Source organism: Electrophorus electricus, chromosome 5 (genome assembly GCF_013358815.1).
Source record: "Electrophorus electricus isolate fEleEle1 chromosome 5, fEleEle1.pri, whole genome shotgun sequence".
NCBI classification, from domain to species: Eukaryota; Metazoa; Chordata; class Actinopteri; order Gymnotiformes; family Gymnotidae; genus Electrophorus; species Electrophorus electricus.
Genome location: NC_049539.1, coordinates 23622202 through 23650135, shown reverse-complemented (window position 1 = coordinate 23650135; position 27934 = coordinate 23622202). Strand labels below are relative to the sequence as shown.

General features: G+C 43.1%; 2 protein-coding genes across 4 annotated transcripts; one reads left to right on the top strand and one right to left on the bottom strand.

The window, feature by feature from the left end:
- rusc2 (RUN and SH3 domain containing 2) lies at window positions 1-27934 on the bottom strand. Of its 3 annotated transcripts, none has more exons than XM_027032517.2 (13): window positions 27624-27934; window positions 15938-17693; window positions 12991-13525; window positions 10489-11178; window positions 8645-8866; window positions 8154-8297; window positions 7940-8016; window positions 7558-7732; window positions 7138-7243; window positions 6383-6429; window positions 5097-6270; window positions 4395-4583; window positions 1-3667 (listed from the first exon to the last, which is right to left on the bottom strand). In XM_027032517.2, the coding sequence occupies exons 2-13, from the start codon at window positions 17498-17500 to the stop codon at window positions 3469-3471; spliced, it is 5121 nt and encodes a 1706-aa protein (XP_026888318.2). In that variant the 5' UTR covers window positions 17501-17693; window positions 27624-27934; the 3' UTR covers window positions 1-3468. The 3 variants fall into 3 exon arrangements, with proteins under 3 accessions (XP_026888318.2, XP_035382026.1, XP_026888319.2); XM_035526133.1 differs by lacking the exon at window positions 27624-27934 and adding an exon at window positions 21692-21777; XM_027032518.2 differs by lacking the exon at window positions 8645-8866.
- Window positions 20111-22640, top strand: LOC113591844 (lysozyme g-like). The gene is made up of 5 exons (XM_027032519.2): window positions 20111-20180; window positions 20280-20363; window positions 21021-21220; window positions 21715-21841; window positions 22255-22640. Exons 1-5 carry the CDS (start codon window positions 20177-20179, stop codon window positions 22383-22385), a joined length of 546 nt encoding a protein of 181 aa, XP_026888320.2. The 5' UTR covers window positions 20111-20176; the 3' UTR covers window positions 22386-22640.

The following is a 27934-nucleotide window of genomic DNA, read 5'->3' as shown; positions in this document are numbered from 1 at the left end:
TTCCATGTTCACATGAGCATTTTGTTATTGATCTCTGTACATGGATTATGATGTCATACAGAATGATGCTGGGGTGGGAGTAGCCAGGTGAAGTACATATCCAATCAGAACTCCATTCCTCACAGAAGGCTTAAGGAGTTAACAGGCTGCCTCTGGGAAACTCTCCTCCTCCTCTGCACTCTTCTCTCACTGATCTCAGCTTACAGTCCATCAGCAATGGCTCGTTGACCTTCGTCTTCTTTTTGATTCATTTATTTTCATCTTCAGTTCTGGTAAAAGTCAATGAGCTTGATTGGAGCTTATCCTGCTAATGGAATCGTCCAGCTATGAGGAACAGAGGAACAGAGACAGAGACCCCAACAGAGAGAGAGCAGCCAACCAACCCTGATGTTCCATACAGACATCTCCTCTCTATCATTAAAAGCCACACTACTAACAGTCCGTATAGGACAGAGCAGACTGGCTCATGCTGCTGCCATTTTGTTTTGCCCATCCACTGAGATTAAAATCTATTCTATCTGATTATAAGTCAACTGACAGGCTCCCCAATCCAATCAAAACCACATTTTCCCAGCAAACACATTAATACCCTGCAGTCTCCAGCAGGAGGCGCAGTTATACAAAAAGGCACTAGTCCATAATCAGTCTCTCGCTCTCTCTCTCTCTCTCTCATACTCTCTCTCTCTCTCTCTCTCTCTCTCTCTGTGTGTTCACACTGAGGGAGGCAATAAAAGTGAAGCAAGTCTGTAAGACAAATAGATGCAGAGCAGAACTAAATCTAGATTACATCGCTGTTCAAAACAGAACATTTTCCTCTATTCATTTATAAGCCCCCCCTATAACCATTCTATTAAAAAAGACTAGTTATTAACTGTTAATAACATCAGCAATAATGTCTTTTAATAACAGTATTATCAATGACATTAGCATAGTCTTTCAAGAACGAGAGAAACATGTTAAATATGTACAATTATGACTAAACAAAATCATGAATAATTGTATTTTCTGTATTAGAAAATAATACACAATAATAAACTGTTCCAACAAAAAAAACAACTTATAACTTGACATTGTCAACAGATGATGTCATTGTAATCTGAAAAAAACAAATCAAACTTGCCAAATAATAAATATTCATATATGCTAATGTACACTTGTAGCCATCAGAGGCATGTAAAGAGGCAAAAATGTAATGTCTGAAATAACATATGAGAAGGCTGGCCTTCACCATTATCATACATTTAACCGCATAATGCCTTATTAACACATACAGTAGTACACCATCCCATTCTGAGGCCACACCTACTAATGCACTTAAAACATATGTTGTATAAATGCCAGGTGTGCTGCTACTGCTATCAGTCTTGATGCATTCTGCTTCCTGTTTAACACTGGGACCAATTTTCTTAGCACACAGACACATTTATGTCAATATTAAATTAGCATCATAGTGTTCAGATAATCTGGTACTTAATAAATAAGTTGTCCCACATGCTGCATTTGAAGGCAAGGAGAAAATAGCTTCAGTACAACAAACTCATTACACTTTTGTACTTTCATGTGCCTGCTATTAGTAAGGCTACTCAATAACCATAAAGGAACACTCAGTTTAATGAGACAGGCCACAACTCATCTAAAAAATGCATTATAAATAATATGAAACCAAAGTGAACAGCTGCAAACCTACAGCACAGAGCTCCACATAGCTGCTAATGCTAACGCAAGGGCTAGTGTTTGCATCCACCACACCCCACCAGCAGGGGATGGGGCTGGCAACCATGGGACAAGAAGTGAGGAGAAAGAGTAGATTGGGACTGGGTACAAGACACAGTTCAGTTCAGTTCTATTTTAAGATCAGTCTGATTCAGTTCAGTTTTATTTTAAGCTCAGTCTGATTCAGCTCAGTTCTATTATAAGATCAGTCTGATTCATTCACTTCAGTAGCATTAACACATGGCAAAGTCCATCATGCAGACAACCCCGCCCCGCCCCCAGTCCTGCTGTACAGTAGCTCTGATTGGCCAGAAGAACAGGAAGGGGCAGGGAGAAGGGCAGTGTTCTTTGATATCTCCACTGGTCTAAGCATACAAATGTTGCCATGGAGATCAGTGCCTCAAGGACAAACAAGAATTCCACTTGTCTTAAGGCTGAGAGGAGTTTCCCTATGTTTGTAAATTACTGTCCATTCTGTAATATAGACCACAACTAAAGGGGGCATAGCTGCTAAGACCCTAACTTAGCAACTACATGGACAGTCCAGTCAGTTCTGAGTTAATAGGCACAAAGCTGATTAACACCATGCAAAACTGTGCAGTTCCAGTTTGTTTTCCTGGATCTTATGCAGGACTGGATGGACTGGTTCGTACTGGTTTGGACTGGTTGCAATCTTGTCCCTGCTCTTCATCTATATGTTGTTTGTTTTTGCTCTTTATTTGACATGTGTATAGACCTTTCATTTCAAAAGATGAGACACATTTTGTATTTACATAGAGTCATACAGTTTATACAAAATCAGTCCTTACATACCATTCAGAGGGTGTTGGGATAAACACCGCCACTTCATAACATTTGAACTTCATTTGGCTTAAAGGAATCTATGCAGTCTATGCTTCTATAATTAGACATTCAGAAACACTGGCAGGCTAATTTGTTTTGAAAGATCAACAGTGCATCTAAACAGTCAAACTGCTAATGTGGTCATGACGGTTCACCAGAACTCTTCATTATAAGTGCACTGCATTCAGGACCCTACAGAATACCACAGCACTGCACACATGGAGGGAGCTACAGTGGTCCCTCCTGGCAATAAAAGCACTGTGAATCACAGAGAAGAAGTGATGCAATAGCAAGACTACTTTAAAGGGGAAAGTCAGACAATGATAACGTGGCTAATAAGGAGCAATAGCAAGCAGTAGCAGCTAGCATGATCTATTTATTTTCTGAGCTTCACAAAGGAATGTAAATTTGTTTTGTAATTTGTTTTGATGTGTGTATTTCTGATGCCATGTGCATTTTGTGTTAGAGTAAGTGATAAGGAATAAGATTAGCTTTCAATAATTGTTAGCCACATTAGCGCCACTGTCTGTTTGCACTGTTTGGTTGAACTGTCCCTTTAAATGAGCTGTGAATTATTCTGCTAGATAAACAGACAAACAGAAAGAAACTGGGTGAAAGTAAGTATACCTCCCAAAAGACAATAAACTAAACATTGTGAGTATGTACATTTACATGTGCTTACACACATTCAGATCGGACTGATAGTCTGATTGTTTGCACAAACATTTCGTTTCTTTTGGTATGTGAGTGTGTGTGTGTGTGTGTCTGTGTGTGTGTGTGTAAGCATGCTCATTGTAGCCCCTAAAGTCACGACTGTGTGTACATACTTTTTAGTGTACATACTCTAATCATAACTTGACCACAGCCTGTGTGTGTGTGTGTGTGTGTGTCTGTGTGTGTTTGTGTGTTTGTTCATTGTGTTCGCTGAGGCCCCTGTCTCTCCTTGCCATTCAGCGTGACATAGATGATGGGTACCAAACCCTGGGCATCACCCAAAGCACAGAGCAGCCAATCAGAGTCAGCTCTGCCTAACACCTGTAGCACGTCCCCTTTATGGAAACTCAGGTGGCCTGTTTCCGTGGCGATGTGGTGACACAATGCCCTCACCTCACTGAGAGAGATATCACAGACACAGAGAAAAAAAAGACATGTGGTAATGTTTCATGTTTAGCTTTCAAAATGCCCAAAATTATACCAACATAAATATGTATGTGTGTGTGACAGTGTAGGCAAGTCTTAGGAATTATCCCATGGTCTGAGTGTGTGTGTGTGTGTGTATGTTTGTGTGTTAGTGACAATTATATCATGTCTGTGTATGCACAGAAAATTGGAAAATGGGAAAAGATCAAATTATCTTTAAATAATTTTTCATTTTTTAAATTACAATTTTTTTCCATTATCTAATTTGTTTTTTATTTAAATGATCTTTTTAAATTTTAGTTAAATAAAACCTCCTTTTTCCCTCTTTTTAGCAAAAAAACTTTCCAACAATGTTGTTTCATTATTTAAAGTGTAAACACTTTGAATTGCAGCTGTGTGCAAAGTGCTGTATAAATAAACTTGGCCTGTCTTGCCTTTAATACCTTTCAGTTTATTAAACTGTGTGTGTGTGCCTGATCTGCTGTAGTCCTCATGACGACTAAATATATGACTGTATTTGTGTGTTGTAGTACATTTCAGACAGCGGTCTTTCATCCTTCATCAGCTGTGCACAAACATAGAATATTTACATGTATATGACATTTTTATACAGCAACGTACAATTATGTATGTATTTATCTACAGATTTTACCTTTGAGGACTGTTGGTTACATGTATACAGGGGAGGGGGTTATTACCATGCAGCTTTTGGGTGAGAGGGGGAGCCGTGCTCTTGGGCCAGCTGTGTCGGGCTTTGTTGGGCCTCAGGACTGTGGGTGGTTTGTTTTGGAGGCTCCGCCCCCTTTCCCACCACTTTCCCTGCCCCCACTGACTGAACCACCAGATCCAGCATGGCACGATCCAGATTGAGCCAGCCAGACGGCATCCTGAATACACACAACAACAACAACAACAACAACAAATTACAGATTTGTATGTGGCATTCATAAAGAACTCTGCTGACAAAAAGACTGGAGTCTCTGAAACAGCTGCCCCTTGATGTGCAAGATTTCTTTCTTCCCTGATATCTGAAGGCTTTCCCCAGGGGCAGGTGTACATTACACAGGACGTATAAGCACTCTCAGAGCTGCTTAGATTCTGTTAATCCTGAGCTCATTCTATGGAGGAAGGTCATTTACCAGACTCTGAAACTTTGGGTTAATATTTCACTCATCACATCTCCAGCTTGTTAATTATCAAAATGAGCCTGCTTGTTGAATACTGTTTTATCAACCTAGCTTTAAAAGGTACTGCTGTTTCTCATTGAGTATTTGAAAACTGATAAGTACAGATCTCTATTATCTAAAATCTTCAGGTTTTTCTCATATAAATGAAGCAAACTGAGATTTCAGGAGATTATTGAACAAGTGTTTGCATATGTGAATTGGGACTCTACTTACCTGCCCTTCTGGCTCCTGGCTCCTGGCTTCTGATCAGTCTTTTCTGTCCTGCCAAGATTCCCAGCTCCGAATAGTCGGCCCCAGTGCAAGCCGTGAGCCACCCCGTCTGCCCCTGCTCCTGTCCGGGTCTGGGCTCCCTCCTCGGGACCCTGACCGTCCGGCTGCTGCTCCTTACTCCTCTTCAGCTCCGATAGTACTGACTCTGGAGGGCTGCCCATCCAAGATGGCTTCCCCTTAGAGACTCTGGAAGGTTCTGAGGGAGGCCTGGATTGGTCAAAGGTCCCGTTGCTAGTGCTGCGACTCCTTCCTCCACCATTGCCACTGTTGATCATGCTAGGTCGCTCGGGGTCCGGCTGCTCGTCTGTCGTGTGATTGGCCTCGGCTCCTTCAACCACGCCCTCTCTTGGAGGTGGGTGGTTCTGTCTCCACCCCTCAGTGCCTCCTTTCTTCCGTTTCTCCCACTTGACGAACTTGGAGCCCTGGGTGGAGTTGTCGATGTAGACCTGAGAGCTCTGCATCAGCTGGAACCACCAGCCCGACTGCTTGCTCCTCAGCCTGGCTGCATCTCCATCTCTTTCTCTTTTTTTCTCCCTTTCTCTTTGTCCATCTCTTTCTATCTTTCTCTCCCTCTCTCCATCCTCTTCTCCCACTCCTTTCATCCTGTCTGCGCTTTTATCTCTTCCATCCATCAGACTTGCTTCATTCTTTCTGCCAGCATCCAATTTAAGTCCCGGCCCTGCTTCCACAGATTCGCTACCTGCCCCTTCAGTCCTTGGCTCTGTCCTCGCTTGTCTCTTGGACCCCACTGTTTCCATCCTGGGCCAGGTACCCTCCCGTCTTAGCACAAACCTGTCTTTCTGGGGTCCTACCCCCTCTGGCTTAGCCACCAGTTCTTCTTTCACAGGCTTCACCCCCAATGTTCCCTTGCTTCTCATGAGCTGGAATGTGGAGCGAGCTGATTGGTCGAGGTCTTGACGAGCAGAACACAGCTGTTTTTTACGTCTCATGTGTTCCTGACCTTTCTGTAACTGATGTGGCTCAAACAAAAGGTCCAGGTCAAAGGGCAGTAGTGATAGTGGCTGAAGGAGGAGTAACAGCTCTTCAAACATTGGCTGACATGCCCCTTGAGAGAGGGGTAGGAAACCCCATGGGTGATAGTGGGCTGCTATAATGTCTGACCAAAATACAAATTAAAGACATCCAATTAGATGGGATAGAAGTAAAACAAAATACTGTGCGATTGTTTGTGTTTGTGGTGTATGGGGAATAGAAAGTCAGCCTCTTACCTTCATGTGTATAAATGTGATTAAACCAGAATTCCAGTGATCGCAAGCTTTAACAAAAAGAAAGAAGAAGAGACAACGCTTAATATATATGTAAAATGTTTACATGCATATGCTAACATGGGACACCCCATGCTCAACATGCAAACTGCTAGTTGCTGCTTAACTCTAAACATGCATTCACTCAGGTAATATGAAAACCTGTGGAGTTCAGAGTGATATAAAAAGTGTGTATGAGTTTTAGGAAGGAGAAAAGGCATACTTTGTGTTATCTTAGCTGAATACACTCTTAGACACTCATACTTAGATTGCTTCAAGGAAAACTTTTGATGTCTCTCATGATGTCAGAACTCTTCAGCACTCAACAGCACTGCTTAATGCCACGAGTGTGATGGTAGTGTGTGGTGAGAGTCTGAAGGTAATGTTTGGTCTTAGTTTGGTGCATTATTCATATGTTTTCTGTAACAGCAAACTGAACCAGTTATCTTCTAAATGACATCTAGTACATTAGCGAGCTGATAAACTAACAGCATATGCCTTAAAGCTGCCTGCTGGCACACTCTCTGAGGCAAAGCTGGGCCATGTGTTTAGGACTTGTGTGCTTGTGTAGTCATGGCACATGTTCCTTAAAAGCACCTTCTCAGCACAATCCTAAATCAGTCTTAGAACCCATAATCTCTAAGTTTCGGTTAGCTCCATGACCTTTTGTCTTAATTCTGTGAGACAGAATGCGAGAGACAAGACTGAGAAATTCTTACTTTAACAAGCCAAAGATGAAGGCATTGAGTCTCATGCTGTGATTCGTCAGCTCAGAATATTGGCTGACTTTCAAGAAGAGACTGTGTAATACCCGCGTGGAAGGACCTACAAGAGCACAAGAGAAAGACAGTGAAGGAGACAGTGATGGGGAGAGAGAAAAACAGGGAGAGAGCTGTAAACAGTTGTTTCAGCTTTGCTTATTGCACACCGGGCCTATTTGTGCGTAATACACTCACTGCAATAAATCTCAACATATTATACATATATCCGTATGTATAAACCATGTATTTGGAGATAGATTTAGCAGAAGGTAGGGTAAAAGAAAGGTCATCTTTGCACTTTGGCTACTAGTGCATCTGCCTTTCCTCCCTTCCTCTTTCTCCTCTTCATCATCTCCATCATATCCCTCTCTCTCTCACCCAGCTGCGTTGAGGCCTCCACCACGCTCCAGGGCCAGTTCCGCCGCTGGCCAATGATGATGTCCAGCACGTGCGCTCGGAGGCCATCCTGCAGGACCTCTTGCACGGCAGGACACAGGTACTTCAGGATCAGGTGACCTACGTTAGGACTCACTGAGCTGTTCCCCAGCTTGGCCTGAGAGAAGGATAGAGACAAATGGAGAGAGAGAGAAAGAGAGAGAGAGAGAGAGAGAGAGAGAGAGAGAGAGAGAGAGAGAGAGAGAGAGAGAGAGAGAAAGAGAGAGAGAGATCTTCGTATGAAACTGATGCTTTCACAGTCATTTCACAGAGCTCTGAACGGTTCCAGCCAGCACAAGATCTGAATCGCTTCAGCCTGTAGTACCTTCACCTCTGGATCCCGACTGGTCCCGAAATGAGCCACAATCAGATCCACTGCTGTGTTTATGGCCTTCACTAGACCTGACAAAATAGATGGGGTCAGGGAGGGAAGAGAGAAAACAGATTATGAAAACTGAAAAGGGGACAGTGGTCCTTGAGAAGGCACTGAATACAGAATCACACGCATGTGCACAGACACATCAGAGATCCACACACACCTCTTTTCTGCTGCAGGTCAATGGAGATGGAGTCTTCAGTAGTAGCGTCAGGTGAGAGACAGAACTCCTCTGGAGGGCGCTCTGTCTGTGAGAAGTAATCTGGCAGGAAGTCGCTGTAGTGCTGGAGCTGCCTCACTGATTGCCCTGTAAACCAACAATCAATCAAATCATGAGTCAACAGTACACAAAAACATGTCTATTCCTTAATTTCAGGAGGAAAACCTTGCTAAAGTGAAGCTAACAATTAATTGGCGATTTAATCTCTGTACACCAGCCACAGTCACTTCACACATCCCTCATTTATCACCTTCATTTACTCTCATTTGTCAACTCCTGTTTGTCAATGTGTACTTAACATTCAATTGATAAACTGAAGCTGATCAATGAAAGCTACGAGCTTTCTCCCAAAGGTCATTCACTACCTTTGATCTGAGAAAGCTCACTACCCTCCCCCATAAACCCTCTAACGAAGCTCATGATTGGTTTAGCACCGTTGAGTCTGCTGAAGCTCGGTGTGTGATTGGACGGGGGGAAATCGAAGACGTTGCGGCGCACGAGACGTGGCCCAGGCCTCCTGACAGTCAGGGTGGCCGGAACAGAGTTAGAGGAGGAAGAGGAGGAGGAAGAGGGGGAGGAAGAGCTCCTCTCCACACCCAGAGGGTTCTTACGTCTATACTCCCTCCATCTCAGAGCCTGTGGAGAGAGGTGGTGAGCTACAAAACGAGAGGATGGGAATGGATGCACAGATGGAAGGAAGGAGGGAGGGATGGATGGATGGATGAATGGATGGATGATGGGAATGGAAGTAAGGAGGGAGAAAGGGAGGAATAGATGGCAAGTGTTAAAAAAGCATGACATTATGGAAAGATGAGAGTGAAGAATGCGAGGTATGAAAGCCAGAAAATCACAGAGATGTGCATACATGTGAGGGCAAAAAGAAAGAGGAAAACAGATCGTCATTAGTAGCAGTTACAAGAAAGAAAATCGTGTGTGTGTGTGTGTGTGTGTATGTATGTGTGTGTGTGTGTGTGTGTGTGTGCTACAGGAATCACAAACCAGTAGATCTGTAGGTGTTTTAACCGCAGCCTACACAAGGTGTTTTATAACACTTCACAACATCCAGGCTGTCCCAAGTTGTCACTTCTGCATTCGCTTTAATAATATCTGGAACTGCAGGGGTTTGGTGGACTGACTGCAGGCTTTAGTGGACTGATCATTAATTATCAACCAAAACTGAGAAAGCATCTGCCAATGCAAATATATGGATATTTTGGGTAAATATAGAAACAGATTGAAATAAATATTTTCAAAAGGTGAAAATCCATCACCTTTAAAATTACATTCATTCATATGACTTATATGTAAGCTCTGAAGAATTGGGGGGGGGGGGGGGTGACACATCAGATGCTGTAGTACCCAGGTAAAAGATATTAATCTAATTTTGTTCATTTGCTGCTACACGTGATCTACACTTTCAGTAATTCCCTAAAAAAGGTCCATAGATGTGTCATTTTTACCCACACCCTCCAAGCTTGTGAACAGTTGCTGCCAGACGACCTGATACCAGCAGTGTTGAGCCACACAGCTGAAAACAGCTCCAAAACAGCCCGCCTTCAATGGGCTGGCCAGAATAGGTCTGCCATCTTAAGCACACACCTATTTCTATTTCTTACCAAAAATAAAGTGATTCATGAAGCTGAAGTTGGCTTTTTATTCGTACTTGCCACCCCTCCTGAAATGGTGTAATGAAAAAATAGTGATATAAGGTGGAACAGAAAGTTTATACAAGAGGCCATTAAAATGGAACAGGAATTCAGATGAGATGTTTCGCACCACTGAAAGTGGAACCTTGTGCTCTGTTCAGAATTGGTAGCTAAGGGTCTGAAGCCAAAATTGTGTTACTTTCAGTACTGGCAGGTTTTTCAGTGGGTCTGGCAGCTGTAGTGTGTGACTAACCGGACAGTGCACATATACATTGTGCTCATGCCTGTGCTTTATGTCTAGGTAATAATACTTTGTTGTTTGCCTGGTATGTACTTGTTATTTCTTCCCTGTCGTTTAATCTCATATGCAGCAAAATGTTTCATTCTGAACATATTTTTCGCTCCTCTCCTCCCATGTCTGCGTACGGATGCACAAAATCATTACTGGATAAGTGATTACTGTTTATTTTTCTTTAACATGGCCTAATTAATGGCTCTTTAAGTCTGCATTAATATTGGCCCGATCCTGATATTAGCTGATACTATATTATTAGTATTGTATTATTTATAATTTTTGGGGATAAAGATAACATAATTGACATTATCAATGTAGTGCGTCAGCAGATACCCACCGTTATGTCTCTGTGTCATACACGCAGGAAGGACTTTCACCTCTTCCTCCTGTAGTGCTGGTTCCAGCTGCCCCATTGGACTGAGACCAGAGCTGGGCAACGTGGGTAACGTAGTCAAACTGCCACGGTGGAAACAATGTCCCCTGGTGGGCAGAGTAGGCATGAGCGGGCTTTGTTTTTTAGTGAGTGGGGCAGGGGGTGGAGTTGGGGGTAGAGGGCCGAGTTTGGAGTGGGCGCCTGTGTGGGGGGTGGCTGCAGTGGGCGAGTGTTGGGGCAACAGGCCTGCAGTAATGGGGCAAGAAACAGACCGGGGTGGTCGCGGGCCCGCCGGGGCTTGATCAGGCGTAGGAGAGCATGTCGAGCAAGTTCCAGACCAGCTTGGTACCCCCTGCAGGCGAACTGGAGAGTAGCTGCCCAGAGGAGATGGTCGAATTGTGGTGGGAGCATTGGAGGTGGCTTGAGGTTGTCTGCAATCTTCCTCTGAGTCTTCTTGACCACACGCAGGGGCAGCACCCCCGCGTGCCTGCATTTGACTGATGTATTCGTCCAATAGAGGGAGGAGAGGCTTGTTTTGAGGCTTCCCAAACTGGTGCTGGAAGGTGAAGGGCTGTATGGGTAATGTAGTTGGACGCTGATCTTTGCTGTAGCGTACTAGAACCGGTGATGAGTCTGTAGAACTGGACAGTCCACCTTAAAAGGGGCAGAGGGAGAGAAAGAGAGTGATAGAGAAAGAGAGGAAGAGAAAGAGAGAGAAAGTGAAAGAGTCAAACATAGTGTTATATTATACCAAATGCATATTGTTGCACTGTTGATTCTTTTTCACAGCAATATCTACAGTTCAGTATGCTGTATGATGTATAGCATTCTGTATGACGTATAATGTTCTGTATGATGTATAACATTCTGTATGATGTATAACATTCTGTATGATGTATAGCGTTCTGTATGATGTATAGCATTCTGTATGATGTATAGCATTCTGTATGATGTATAATGTTCTGTATAATGTATAATGTTCTGGGTTTTGTCTTATATTCACTGCTAAAGCTACAGTAGCTAAACACACATAGAAAAGCCAAAGCAATGACACAGCATATTAAAGCAGAGAGATCGACTGAGAGAGAGAAACAGAGAGAGAGAGCGAGACTGCAAGAGAGAGTGAGTGCGGGAGAGAGAGAGTGAGTGGGAGAGAGAGAGAAAGGAAAGTCGAGCCTCAGCACAACAGCGAGACTCACATAAGAGACAATGGCACACATGTACACACAACATACTCACTTCATCACATACAGACCTGCACATGCGGTGTCACGGTTCAGCAGTGATAAAGAAACTGCCAGAACATAACGGAGAAAAACAGGAAAAGCTCCACTGTGCCTGGGTGTGTGTGTGTTTACATTCTTTGACCGGAACACTCTGTGTGCGTATGTGTGAAACGTCACTATGATGAAGCAACCCGTCTGCTCCACATGTCTCAAATGTCAGAGTCCTCCTCCTCCTCCCAGAGTGCATGGCCACTGGGGGCATTACTGAACTAAGAGTGAGTACCTGGTCCTTAACACACACATGCTTACAGAGACTGTTTTTTCTTTGCCCCCCTCATTAAAGCATCAAAGCAGGGAGATTTGCCTCTATACTGAAATCACCTGCTCAATAATTTCATTTCTGTGCATCATTTTCCAGAGGATTTCACGGGATACATGCTCTCTCTCTCTCTCTCTCTCTCTCTCTCTCTCTCGCTCTCTCTCTCTGCTGCAGTGTGTTGGAAGCCCAGCTTTTCCACAATAGGAATGTCACCTCATTTTTACAACTTTCATTCTGGAATATTCTACAATACTCTGGAACACTCCTTTGAGAAGTAGGTAGCATATTTGTTCCAGAGGAAAATTCTCCATAAGAATGATCTTACTTCTGCTGATATCTCCTCTCCTTCCCCTTCTCTTGCTCATGCTCTCTCTCTCTCTCTCACACACACACACACACACACACACACACACACACACACACACACACACACACACACACACACACACACACACACACACAGAGCTAAGAAATCTAGGTATATGTAGCCAGTCAGGTTAAAAAACATCCATAAAACTAATAGTCATCATGTTAGACTAAGAGAAGGGTTTATACCACCATTCAGTTCAATGAAAAAGCACTTATATTGTATTAAACAGTGACTGCTAATATATAATCAACAGGTCCTGTTATATAATCTATAACTTATACTATATATGGCACCTAAATGTCAAATAACTATTTTCATGCAACTATACATGACATAGTTATTGAAAGAGTATGCAGGTAAGTCTACAAAACATTTCTATCAAACTAACTGTATTAATAATGGTAACTCTGGTCCATGTGATGGTGACAGAAGCTGTTACATGGATAATCAGCACAAGTACGCAAACAACACAAGCAGATAATCCTGCAGTGTATCTCTGCATAAAGGCAGTAAAACAGCCTTACATACTGTAGAAACTCCAGCCCCCTTACCTTCAGCTTTGGTACGTGCCTCCCTCCCTGCTCCCCCCAGAGAGTCTCGCAGTGGTGCATTCCGATGTCTGTGTGAGTTGGTTTCGCAGGCTCCCTGGCTGCAGCGCTGTGTGAGTGGGGGTAGGCTGAGGCTCTGGGCCTGTGTAAGGTCCTCCGGAATCGGGGAGAACTCTCCGGATGAGTGGGCGGAGGAGACTTCCAGAGCGCTGCGCTGCGATGGAGACCCGCCCGGCCGCCTCTTGTTCCGTGCCATCTCCGCGAAGGAAGTGACGCGCGGCGGAGGGAGCGGCCCGGAGTCGGCGCCCTCGCTGAGACGGACGGGGCAGCTGAGCATGCGCTCCAGCGAGCCCAGACGAGGGGGCGGGGACTTGTCCAGGTTGCGCTCGTAGCTGCGAGAGCGCAGGCGGCCGGCCCCCAGTGCTCCGCCCACACTGCGAGCTGACACAGGAGGGGAGATGTTGACATACACCTGCCCCTCTATCACGTGGTTGGGGTCACTGCTGCTTGTGGAACCTTCCTTTTTCCCATCATGCATCTATGAGAAAGTGGGAGATGGCAAGCCTGAGTTAACAAATCCATTCCACATCAGTATGAGCAACTCTCCTTCAGTAAGCATGTACAAGCCCAAAGATCACAGACAAAACAGCCATGAAAAAAAGACACATAGCTGCTTTGTAGGCATGATACACACACTGTCCAAAATGTCCTGTTCCTCTAGAAACCTTGTTCCCAATGTACAAGAGATCAAATGCTAATAGGGAGGATTGGACGAGATAACGGCCTAGTCAGGCGTAGACGGCTGTAGGGCTCCGCACCTTCCAACAGAAAAAGCCCTGCCCCAGACACAGTCTGAGGTAAAGCCTGAAGAGGTAAACGCTAAACAAGGTCCTCCATTTGGCTTTACTGAACAATTACTGTCTCCATAATTATAGCAATAAAGAATATTACTGTGTTGTAAATTCAGTCCCTATGTGAGCGATGCAGGGCCTTCATCGTCTCTGTCATATGACCCTTTTCTTGTAGCCGCTACATAAGTGAGCTGCAGCATCACAGTGGGAGAGTGCAGAGCATTAAATGATGGCAGACTTTAATTCTGGAAAAACACAACGCAGAGGTAAAGGAAAACCTGATTACGATTCATGTGTTGCTCCCCAGTAGTTACTTATTTAAAGTTTGGCTCAACTCACTGTTTCAGATACAAATATACTGCTATAATTATTAATAAGTATCATCCTTTATGTATAAACATACTGCTATAATTATCAATAATTATCATCCTTTTAACCATCCTTTTAACCATCCTTTTATTCAGCCATTCATGCCAACAAGAATTTTTTTTTGTACACACAACAGCTATTTAAATTCAGGTGACATCAGGTGGAGTTTTTGTGTTGAGATTTCATTTTAATTTAGGCAGCACTGTTATCTAAACAAGTTACCTGTCTCTGTTGCTAAACCAACATGATGACACCCTTTCCTCTTCTGGAAAGTAGGTAATGTATACCAGAGAGTAGGTCATGTGTACCAGCGAGTAAGTCACATGTTCCAGAGAGTACGTCACGTGCACCAAAGATTAAGTCACGGGTACCAGCGAGTAAGTCAAGTGTACCAGCAAGTAGGTCACATGTACCACAGAGTAATTCACGTGTACCAGAGAGTAGGTCACGTGTACCAGAGAGTAAATCATGTGTACTGGAGAGTAGCTCACTTAATATCATCACTGATTTAAATTATTGCCTTATGCTGTGATAGCCTATACATATGGATTATAGCAGCAGGTCAGGGTGAGGTCAAACAGGAAATTTCTCTCCAGCAACCTTTTACCTGACGTGCAGCACGCAGCCAAGGTCAACACTAGATGAAAATAAACAGGATACTTAAATGTTTTCCATGTCAATGTGTATGTCAAAAAGGGCCTCTTAACAAATACAAAACTGTCTTAAAACAGAGCTGTAGAAATCTATAATGCCACCCCAGTCATGTTTCTAAATGTAAGGGGTTGTTAGTTTACACACAGCCTACACATGGTGCAGAACTGATTCCCACATGGAATTCAGTGTGGAAGCACTTCATAAGGGTGTGTTCACGCGGTGGATGGGAATCCACTCAGAAAGCCATTAGCTCTTATGGCAGGTCATAGATTACATAGGCCTCCACCACAGATCCGTGCAGACTGAGTTGAAAGATGTTCAGTGTCAATTAGAAAAAGCTCTGTGCATTTAGTGTCACTTCTCATGAGATAACCAATTGGAAGAAGGGAGTGTGCACATTTGAATCAGAAGACAAACTTGAAGACAAAACAGAAGGGGTGAAAATCATATTATTCATGTGGGAGTATCAAGTCTGTATGAACATAAAGCTTGTTAGGGCAGTGGTATCTTAGTGGCTAAGGTACTTGACTTATAATCAGAAGCTTCCTGGTTCAAGCCCCCCCCCACTACCATGTTGCTACTATTGGGCCCTTAACTCTCAAGTTGTACTCAGTCATAATTGTAAGATGCTTTGGATAAAACTGTCAGGTAAATGTAAAGATTGGATATCTGTGACTATTCCTATTGGATATGTTAACTAAGTAGCTAATGACTTGAACTCCAGAATTTTCAAAATGGATGACCAATGATATAGATAAGAGTAGTAGCAAATATTAGTAGTAATAGGGCTTTAATTTTTTAAAGAGGGGTGAGAGTAAATCAGTAATACTAAATATCCTGCACTGCCTGCCCTGCAATTATAATAAACCTCCAAACACTGCTCATAAAAATCCACCCCAACTCTGCTCTGCCTCGTAAACATACCCCACTGCTGCAGTTGTATTAGAAGTCCTTGTCACTTGAAGTCACTGGAGTCTACATACTTTTATTAGGCCATAAAGAGCAATGGTCTGCTCCTAAATAGACATCTGTAGTCTGCAAAGTTTGCTATATGAGAGTCCTGAAGAGGCTTTTACCTCTGTTTGCTCTGTGTTTTCCACATGCTCTTCCTCCTCCTCTTCCTCTTCCTCTTTTGTGTGTCTGAACAGGAAATACTCCGTTGGCTGTGTGGGACTTCCCTTGCTGTGCTCATCAGAGCAGCTGGTGACGGACGACCCAGCGGGACTAGGTGAGGACTGTGATGAAAGGTCACAGGTCACTAGCTTGTAGTAGTTCTGGGTTGCCACGACCAATCGCGCTTGGCTCTGCAGACAGGAAGTGAGTTCAGTGGTTGAGGCATCAGAGGACAGCAGCCTCTCACTTCCTAAGTGGGTGTGGTAGGAGTTGCAGTTGGCATCAAGCTCCACGGTGCCACCTTGTGGCTGGGAGGGGCATTGGCAGGAGGATGTGGGGTCTGCAGATTCCTTGGTGATCGAAGAGTGCTGGGGAGGTTCTATTGGAGAGGTATGCAGGTCCAGGTAAAAAGCACCACCCCCATTGCTGTATTCAGTTCCACCTATCCCAATGAGTTCAGACACAGATGAGGTACAGGACTGGTGAGCAGAGCTGTTGAGGTTAAGTGGCGGTTTGGCAGGGACACCATTGTTTGTCTTGCTGTAAATGGCACTGAAGTTGACCAGCACACCATCCGAGCTATTGCAGGAGGAGTCGCTGGCGTAGCCCAATGTGCAGTCGGAAAATGGCTCAGAAAAGGGCTCGGAAAATGGCTGGGATGAGCGGCAGTGGGAGCCACAGCATTCTGAGCTGCCCCGGCCTTGCATTGACTGGTCTTCATCCTCATCATCATCCTCACCCCACTCTTGCTCACCACAGTCCATCGACAGGGTGGAGCCACTGCTGCCATGACGATGCTGGCTGTCCAATCCCTGCAAGTCCAGGTCCTCAAGGTTTGCAGAAAAATCATAAACTCCACCCCTGGTGCTTCCCCTGCTCCATGACACCCCTCTTTGAATGCTAGCAGAACACCATGGTTTTTCTAAGGACTCGTGAAGGTGGAAAGGTCCTGGGGTGAAGTCAAACTCATGAAGATGGAACGGAGCCAAGTCAGCTCCATCTTCTGAGGTTGAATTCGAATTCCCATGTAGGTGGAAGGATGAATCCTCCAGGTACCCATTCAGGTTATCTCCATCCTCATCCTCATCATCCTCATAATCTTCATCTTCACCTGTGTTGAGAAGGAACGGATTGTGTCGGAGTGAGTTCGGCCTGTTGCACACCTTAGTGGGTGGGCCTCCAGGAGGTGTGGACGGGGCTTCAGAATTGCTGGACGTGAAAGAGGATGTGTCGCTGGCCATACCCCCGCCCCTCCCCCCACTCCCTGCCTTCTCTCCTGTCTGCCCTGGTTCATCCTCGAAGGTGTCCCCGGAGCTGGAGGTCTGGATCAGGCTGCTGTAGACCAGCGCCTCCCGCTGGACAACATCCCTCTCAGGCAGTGAGGTGGTGCGGCTCAGGCCCAGGTTCTCAGGGCAGCTGAAGGGGCCGCTGCCACAGTGCCGCCGTGACCCCGACACCTGGCAGTGCACCAGCGGAATGTGGTGTACAATCAGGGTCTCTCCCGCCAGCTTCGGGGGGCTCTCCATTGTCTGGTGAAGGCAAAGGTGAGTCAGAGCCGAAGGCTGGATGGAGGGTGGGGCCAGAGGGATGCTCTGTCAGTCGCAGGGATTAAACCCTTATGAGGCTTTAGTTCACGTTTCTGATCCCCACTGGTGGTAGAGGGGAGTGGAGAGAGCAGAAGAAGGTGGTGAAGACATCATATTCCTGGGAAAAAAACATCTGGAGGAAGGAAATTAGAGAAAAAATGGACATTAGAAAACCTTTTAGCTAAATCATCCTAAAAATGATGAGCCTCTGTAGTTCTAATGATTACCCACATGCTTCCAATAATGTTGTATATAGAACTATTATCTCAACACATTACTAAGATGTGTGAATCTGGAAACTCCTCACTTCTTCTGTCTAAAATACATGACTCTAATCCTGTTATCAATAGGTCTACATCATTTGTGTTTTCAAAAGTTTTCAAAAAGTAATATTGTCTAAATGCACACACACACACACACACACACACACACACACACACACACACATGAATTCTCGTATTAATTTGCTTTGTGTCTTTCATGTGCTTTTGTTTATGGGTATATGCTATGGAAACAGTGCTGTATGCATGGCTGCAGCTGATTACATGTAGAAAACTGTGTACATGTAGAAGATTGTGGTGACTCAGTGGTTAAGATACTTGACAAGTAATCAGAAGGTTGCCATTTCAAGCCCAACCACTGCCAAGTTACCACTACATGCTTGGAGCAAGACCCTTAACCCTCAATTGCTCAAAGTTGTACTCAGCCATGATTGTAAGTTGCTTTGGATAAAAGCATCAACTAAATGTTGTAAATGTAAAACTGTGTGAAGATTGTGTACTGTAGTTTTCTCTTCCTAAACTATGTTTCTACAGAAAACCAGTCTAGCTTTTCAAGATACTGCACAACAACACTGCTTTCACTCCCATTGGACCTGGAACTTCACTGAATTAACAGAGACTCATGAAAGTGACAACACCCAGATACAAAAATGTAAGACTCCATGCCACCACCACCCCCCCCACACACACACACACACATACAGCATTTGATTCTTCATAACTATCTAAAAAAATGAAAAACTAGGGAAAGGAAAAGAAAAAACAAGAAAGAGAAAGTGTGTGTAAGTGAGTGTCACCAGAGCACCTCAAAGGTTCAGACTGAGGAGAGATAGGAACGTTCAGACTGTCCTGCTATGGTCTACCATCTGAGCAAAGGAATCCGTCTGTTCACCCAACTCAGCTTCACTCTCCCTTTGAACTGTTACAGTCCTTTAAGGTACATAAACTGTGTGACCTTGTGCTTTGTGAGTGGAGCTCTGCAGAGCCCAATACCATCCTGTAACCAGGTCAGTGTAGAACCAGCAACAGGTCAGTGTAGAACCAGCAACAGGTCAGTGTAGAACCAGCAACAATTTAGTATAACACATGATAAACCAACTTCACAGGGGAATAACAGAGACTCCTGTTACTGATACTATTTTAATTTCTAAAAGGTCTGATTTTAGATGTCAGTGAAAACTGCCCCAGCTGGGCTGCACACACTGCCCTGCCTCTCATACCCCAAATATGGCAAATGACATTCTCAACTAATGTAAACTCTTTGTTTCCTAGGGTGAGGCCTTCCTTTTCCTCTCACAATAATTACTGTAACTTCCTCTTACTGTATTATGTGTGTGTTCAAATGCAGTGTTGCTTTGAAGATTACTGGGTTAACACTGGATGTCAGATCTACACACTTCTTTATTTATTTAAATATCACACATCCACCAATGTTTGGCATTTGTAAATAAAGTACAACTATAAATACATTATACTTTCTTAGAGACATCTGTTTTTCTCTACATAATAATGTTTTATGGGAAAATGCATATAACATCAATGGTCTAATGCCCTAGCATTGATCCAGAACTGTAGATGAAAGTGATTCAGTGTTTTGTTGCTGAGGTCAGAGGTCACTAGTGACCAAATTCAGGCGTTTACTCCCCAGTCTTACCAAAGTGTGGCATAATGGGTTACATGAAATGAAGTTTAAAAAAAGGTTCCAGCCTCTCTAATCTCCAGTAATGGCTGCACCTGCTAGGGTAACATGAGGAGTGATGTATTCAGGCCTGCAGCCAGTTGCAACATTTAATGCACTAAAATCAATTATACCGTTTCATCTATTAAACTTTGATTTTTTTTTATTATTTTTTTTTACACACTCATCAATGTTCAATTTCATATTTTATTATTCTTTAGTATTCTCTCTAACTGTCTAACCAAAGCTTTGGAAACATAAATGTGCAATTATGTGTCGCTAATAAAGCATCAAAGTGAATGCTTTAATCAAAGTGAATTGACCTAAACTGATACATTTACATTTACATTTTTGGCATTTGGCAGACGCTCTTATCCGGAGCGACTTACAAAAGTGCTTTGTCATTTGCTTATAGAATACATCTTAATCAGTACAGTAGGTTAGAGTCCAATATACCAATGAACTAGAATACTGTAGAAATACAGGGATCAATGCTGATACCTAGAAGTACAAAATACATAAGCTCTATCTTATCTATATCTATCTATCTTACGGGGAGACTAGTGGTCCAAGGGGTGGGAACTAAACCCCACTTGAAAACGAAACTGATCTTAATAGGCATCATGCGATGAAAATAAACATTCACTTCATATCGACATGGGTAAGCCGCTCTCTGCCTCCATCTGTGAACATCACCTAATTTAATTAGTTTTTCTGTTATGAAAAAGTAACGATTGCTGTTTCTGTTAAACCCACTCAGCCTTCAGAGTTAATATAAAGAACATTCCGACCACTGGCGCTGGTGAAACCACCTCCAAACAGCTTTGGAACAGTCAGCTAATGGGTAAAGATAAGAAGATAAAGAGGTCGCATTAATGTAAACCAGACCAGTAATGCACATACAATTAAAAAAAAAACAAAAAAACATTTCTGTAGTCTATATAAATCCGCTTTTGTGTTTATTCTTATTCTTGTTGTTGTATTTTGAATCAGGATTTACTTTTGATCAAATCTTTCTCTAAGCCTTTTAAATGGCTATCACAGCTAGCGCGTCGTATCAGCAGGATAATCATATAAGATGTGTACCTCAGCCTAAGTTCTCGTACCGACCACGCCGCAACGTTGAAATTAAGGTGTAAATTACTAAACGCATCAATTTCAATCGTAAACTAAATGGTTGCGGGTTGCTTTGCTTTGACAAGTTGCACAAAGCAGCTTTTTTTCGGACGCACCGTTAGAAAGCTAAATGCGTGAATGCGAACTAACAAGGGACCGTCTAAAAAGTTCCACTAACTAGCGATCATTGGGCTCGAAGCATTCACGCTCCCTTTTTGGTTCTTGCTTTTATTGTGTTAATTCAAATATAATTATCATGCTCTACACATGCTCTCTCGGACTTAATCTATGTGTTATTAATTTATTATTTCTCATAATAGAATTAAATAATTTCGAATTATTAAAAAAATATATATATATTATTGTTTAACAATGCCCTTAACAGGGAAGCCGGCATCGCACGCGCTCGCAGAGGACGATGCAGGCAGGATGAAACATTACCGTCGCGCCATCCTCAGAGCCGCACAAAAGACTCAAATTGACCCCGCCGTCATCGCAGCCATCATCTCCCGAGAGACCCGAGGGGGGAGCTACTTACAGCCGGACGGATGGAACAGTCAAGGAGCTGCATTCGGGATCATGCAGGTCGAAATGATACTTCTTGATCATTTACACATATGTTCGCTCGTTTATTCATTAGATCAGGAACATTGCTCAAGGCACTTAATGTTAACTGATTAATCGAACTCATCCTGACTGAGGTTGCCGTCAAGCTGGTCCCCATTTACGTAAGGCCATGGATTTGATATCCATGTCATCAGTACTCAGTACTGAATAAAACATAAAGGCAATGAGCCCCACCTTTGCAGTCATTTGACACTCTTGGCCAAATCGAGGGGGGGGGGGTACCTACAGTTACTGAAATAAAAGATAAGAAGCAACTTTCACTTTCACGTATGCCTTATCTGTTATTGCTCAGCTCCCCTAGCCATGACTCGGCTATTTTGCTGCAGCCTACACTATGGCTGACACAGTCACATGCCACAGTATACGAGGCATGTCTCAGCAATTCTGCTGCAGCCTATGCTACGACTGACACAGTGCGACATAACTCACCTGGAATTCTCATACTTTCCCAGGTCCACAGGATGAACAGCCCGAGAGGTGGGAAGGACAGTGAGGAACATATCACCCAGGCTTGCAGCCTCCTTGCTGACTTCATCGAGGACATGAACCCCTCCTGGTCTCCTGAACAACGCTATAAAGGTAGAGCTTCTGTTCTGTTAGGCCTATGCATGTATCTAATTGCTCCAAAGCGGTAATATGGATGACACTGTCATTTGAAACATTAGAACAATCAAGTGGACCCTGAGTGTCATTCTTTACTGTTGTGACTACATACATTCGTATGAGATTTAATGTAGTTACTTAATAATTAAATTACATAAAATTCTGTCAGATCAATACCTGAATAATAAGGTGGACATTTAAAATGTTAACTGAGGTGAGCCTAGAACTGCACGCTATGTGAGCAGAAACCCTGAACTTAACAGCAGTGCTTTTCTCCCAGTCTAGACTTTAACCCTAATCCTAATTCTAACCTTTACAAATAATCCAGAGAGAAGGCCATAAAAGGGGAGGGTGTGAGGGCCCCGTTTCACACCCCCTGTCTTTTCTAGGCGGAATCGCTGCGTATAACTGCGGCCCTGCAAAGGTCACCTCTACAGATGTGGACCGCAACACTGAGGATGGTGACTACGCCAATGATGTGGTGGCCCGAGTTCAGTGGTACAAACTCCATGGTTATTAGAGAAGAGGATCCCTCACTCGCTCCTATGTCCTACTGTTCCCGTGTCCCGACTGTAATCACGTCCTGCTGATCCCTGCATCCCAATTGTACCCACATCCTGCTGGTCCCACTCACCCCACATCCTGCTGGTCCCCATGTCCTGCTCAATCCAGCATCATTGGTCACTTGTAAGCAGGGATTCACATAACCCTATGAATTTAGCTGGGCTGAACACTGCTCTAGCTTTAGACTGAATAAACATATTTACTTCATTAATGGCCTTATAGAACCTTTTATTTAAGTATTAATTTATGCTTTTATTTATGTATTCATTTATGCTCTCAGTTTTGCACCTCAGCTTTTTCCCAAAATATGCATCATTTCCAACTATGGCAATATGAATATTCTACTCATCATAGCTACTAGTTATATAAGTATCAGTAAGGAGCATATGGATGCTTTTAACTAATTAAGTAACCTGACAAATTACATTTTCTACTCAACATAAATGCATGCATCTGTGCAAATGGACTGGTGAAGATCACACTAAACAACTCCAGGGATTCTGACTTACCACAACAACTAATACCAGTATCCACTGGCACAACTGGAGTGAAAAGCTAAGCACTGAAACCTAGAGCTAAAATGAGAAGCACACTGATTAGTCAATCTAATCAAGAGAGAGAGCCAGACAGTGCTGACCACGCAGTGGAAAACCAGGAGAGTGGAAATACTGTGGGTCCAAGTGTGTGTTGGTGTGTGTTGGTAACACAAATACACGCACACACAAACACACAAATACATGCACACAATAAAGACAAGAAAGAGAAGAAATAAGTGTAGGAGAGAGAGGAGATAGAGTTTAATGATTAATCATATAATAAAACCCCAGATATACATAAAGCCAAACCAAAAATTTACATTTTGGAACTGGCTGTGTTTTCAGTTATATTAATAGTAATTTTGTACAAGATGGCAGACACACACTGGCCCAGGAACACAAAGGTCTCTCTGAAAGTGTGCTACTGGTAAGCTGAACTCTTGCCTTTGTGTGGATCTGAGATTGTCCTTATGTGGTATAGTGGGTCTGGAGAACCCAAACTGAGATCTCTCATCTCAAGATTTCAGTACAGCATTTACTAAGCAGTAAACCGATTTTTATATAGGACAGATTTTAGAGGCAATGAAAACTGATTTTTTATTGTCTCTAATTTTGGAAACTATTAAACATGCAAGCATCTTGTGAGCAAGTGGACTGGAAAAATGTATTCAAAATCATAAAACAAGATTTCCAGTCACACAACACAAGAGCCTGACACTTAGCTTTCAGGTAACCAAGGATATGGTTTAACATGGATTAACTACACCAGTGGAGTTCAGCCTAACTTACTGTTTGAACCCCACCCCTTCTACACCACAACGCTGGAGCTATTTGTTATGATACTGTACTTTTTTTAACTAAAAAGCACACTGATGTATTTCCAGTGCTCGATCATTAATTGTAACACAGGTGCGAGCCATTTTAGGTTCATTAGGGAGAATGGTTGTGGTTGTGAATCTGGAAATGATACTGACTTTGAATCACCACCACACTGCCTTTTTTATAACTCTGCAATGCTTACAGATCACATTAACAGCTACTCTACTGAAGTTCTCACCTTTGAGAATGTAGTTCTAATTTTTGCAGATATCACAACTGTAGGTAACATGGAGACTGGTGTGAGATGTATTATTCCAGAGAAAGTGTATGCAGCAAAAAAATTGTTTGGTGTCTCTTTTCCCTGTGACCCAAGATGGAAAAACAATCTTAGGGTTTACAATTATGACTTCTCAAGCTTATTTTCTAAATACAGACCACCATCTGTTACAACATATGATAATTTCACTCATATAAATAAATAATCAAACCTTCACACTAATGACCAGTTATAACCAAAATCCAGTAATAACTAATAACCGAAAGCTAAAAAATGTAACTGAAAGTGAAGATCGAGCACGTGCAGACAGCCTCCTGATAATGTTCCCCTCTCTGATGAAATATCCCTGACCCTTCTTACTTGACGTGTCACCCCAGGTTAAACAGACTAATGGGACTAAGCCCTCCCTGTCTTTACACTAACATCAGAACAAAACATCAGAATAATCTGTCCTATTTCTGCCATGCACAGTATTTGCTGGTAAGAAATGCCTTGAAGCAGATCATTTTGGACTTATTTGGACCTAAGAACAATACCACCCCCTAAAGCTAATAGGGAAAATGGGAATTGGCTTTGATGGGCTGATATGATCTTGCCCCAAGCTGTAGTTTCGCACAGCCTATCTGGCAAGTGTGTTTTATTATATATAGTGAAATACCCCTTGATTAGACATCTATTTTGGTTTATTTTTTTAGCCTACGTTGTCTAGTTCCATCTTCCCACTGCCTGCATTCAGTACTATTCAAAGCAGACCTGCTATAAAAAGCAACACACTGACTATAAAAACATAGAAGTTAAAAAAAAAAAACATGGCATAGTGGTGAGAACATTCTTAACACGTAGCCTGTTTATAGTCACTCTGTTTATCTAGTGTGTTCACACCTAGGAAGAACTGCAAACTATTATCTAGCTAGCTTCCATCACTTAATGAAAAGAGTGAATGTTTATATTTTTCTTTTTGTTACTTTTGTTTAATTGAAAAAAATCATATTGCCACACATTTATGAAAGAGAAAAGAATTGAAAAAAATATGTTTATAAAAAATGCAACAGATTTGAGAACATTGCACTGTGTTAAAAATCGCATGTTTTTAGTCTGTGAAAAAATGTACTTTGTGTCAATAGGCCTTTATTCGAACAGTGATGTAGGCTATCATTAATAAATCAATAAAATAAAATGGATGATATAGAACATTGACAGAATGCTTGCATTGCATTGACTAATATGGCTTAATTGGAGAACAATAAGGCAGAAATGTACAAAACAACAGGCCCCTAAAACAGAGCCACAGGCCACAGCTGGGCCCTACTAGTTCACATGGTCTAGAAGTGTCACTGCATGTGTGTTGAAGCAGACACACACACACACACACACACACACACACACACACACACACACACACACACTGAACTCCACCTATATGTCCTCTCACTGCACTGAATAGCTAATTCCTGTTAGGTGCCGTGTCTTGTATTTCTGCACAACAGCGAAAGTGTGATGTGGAAATTGGAGCTGTTAAGCCTCCACAGAGAGCTGAGATCTTTGGTGGAAGAGAAGATGTGTCTCACCCTCGGGCAGCCTCAGTCTGATGCAGAGATCAGTCTGCATACCTCTTCCCACTGCTCAGCTCACTAAAGTCACTCTATTAAAACTTTGACCCTCACCCTGACCCTGACCCTAACCCTAACCTTGACCCTTGGACCAACCCTCACTGGCCTCCTCCACAATGACCTCCTTCCTATGGAAGCATTCGGAGCGCAGGCCAACAGTCAGGACGTTGGGTTTATCGTCCTCCCGCTGACCCATCAGTCACAGGACCACTGCCGACTGGAGGTCATTCAGGTGTTGGACCATTCTCAGCACAACGCTGTTACTGTCCCGCTGGAGTGGAGAAGCCACTAGCCTGTGTAGGCCTCTAGAATGACAGTGCAGTGTGAGAAACAAGCAGTCTGCACTTGGACAAATACACTGAAATTTAGTAAAATGTGGGTTACCGTGTTATCCAATGACTACTGGAACTCCTAGAAAAAGAATCAGAGCTCAGAACCGCTAGTGGGTCTTTACCAGTTTGTTGTTCACAGAGATTCATAGAGTTAGGGACAATTAAAGAGACACCCTGCTCTGACTGGACTTTAAACACCCGCTCTGTTTAGACTAGGGCCAGTGAATCCCACACCAAGGTAAACATATGGTAGAGCCCAAACCAGCTTGAAGGAACACACACACACACCAGCTAAAACGCAGCTATTCTTAGTCCTGACAAATAATTAAATGTTTATTCATACAGTAATCTTTCCTACCAAAGTAATATATTTGTTTATAGAACTAATAAGCAGTCAGAATCTATTCACTACATAGCCTATACAAGAAAATCTAAAATACAGTATTACCGTATTCAAATGTTAAAGCGTCCTGTGTCGCGCATTATTTAGCTAACCAAACGAAGATTGCTTTTGTTTAGTCAAAAAAGGCTGAAGCTCTAAGCAAGACAGGTTGACAGGAAAATATGCCGGTTATGTAACGGGAGAATAAACGGTGCACTCGGTGGCTGGCCAAAAAGTCGCTCCTCCCTTTGGCTATATCCAAGCACCAACATGTCGGGAAACGAGCCTCCATCTGAGCGGCTACTATACACAGTTAAACAGACACATTGGTTAAATGAGCCGAAAGCATACTCTTACAAGATTACTAGATCACGTTAACTGGATAATCCATTCTGCTCTTCTGCAGATCACGCACTCGGCTAACGTTGATAACGCGATAGCGTATATATTTTTATTAGTGTTTTTTAATGAACAACGGCTGTTCTCATTTTGACAGGTCGTTGACAGGCTTGTTAGGCTGAATGTTAGTCCCGATCATATTAACAAAGCTCTATGTGCACAGGCTGGTTGAACCAACGGAAGGCCGCGCTTTCTCATAACGCAAACACATCGCGATGTATTTGACATTACAGCAGCGCACCCTATGCGTGTCATATAAACTCGAGACGCGCAGCTCTTATGAATGCGCAATACATGGGAAATAAAACGCAGCGTCATCGAATATGGTACCAAAATAAATCACAACCCGCAAACAATGCATTTATGCACCTTTGCTCATCAGCTCTGCCGTAAGCTATTTACGGGCAAACGGCTCATCGTCGCTGGCGTCACCGCTACGGCCTAGCATGGCTGGTGTCTCGGTGCCTTTTATGACACGGACACACGTTAGACCGACTATAGCAAAGATGGCCAAATTAACTGACCAACGTAAAGGAAGGCCTAATGATTACAAAACGTTAAACAGGCATGTGTTATCGTCAGTGTAAGTCAGCTTCATCAAATGGTCGTGAATTAATTAAAAAAAACAATGCGTGCATTTGCCTTCGACAATCTCATGACATAATCTCCGGGAGCCTAAAGTGGCATTTAAACATCAATATCGCAGTGACAGAAACAACACTGGTTTAAAATGGTCCGCAATGTTACGATCTTTGTACAAGTACATCATACGCCCAGTGACTTACGGCAATGCCCTTTGTGTCTATAAGCGTTGAACACCGAAAATGATTTCTACTTACACCGACTTCGTGTAGTATTGTCGTTATTCCCATCTGAGGTTTCAGAATAAAATCAGAATTTTTTTCAGGTTGCCAGCTTCAGTGCAGCGTCCGACACATCAGCGTCGCATGTGACGGGCAGGACGCTACGTCAGGAAGGAGAGAGCGTTTGTTCCCCCTCCGTTTGGGCTATGCGGGCTTTTCGCAAACGTGAATCAGGGCAGCGGAGTGTGCGGAATAAAAAGCCAAGCCATATATTTTCAGGAGCTATTTTGCTTCAGTTAGGCTGCATGCATGACCGTTCACACAGCCCGGGTGATGGGGTGGGTCCC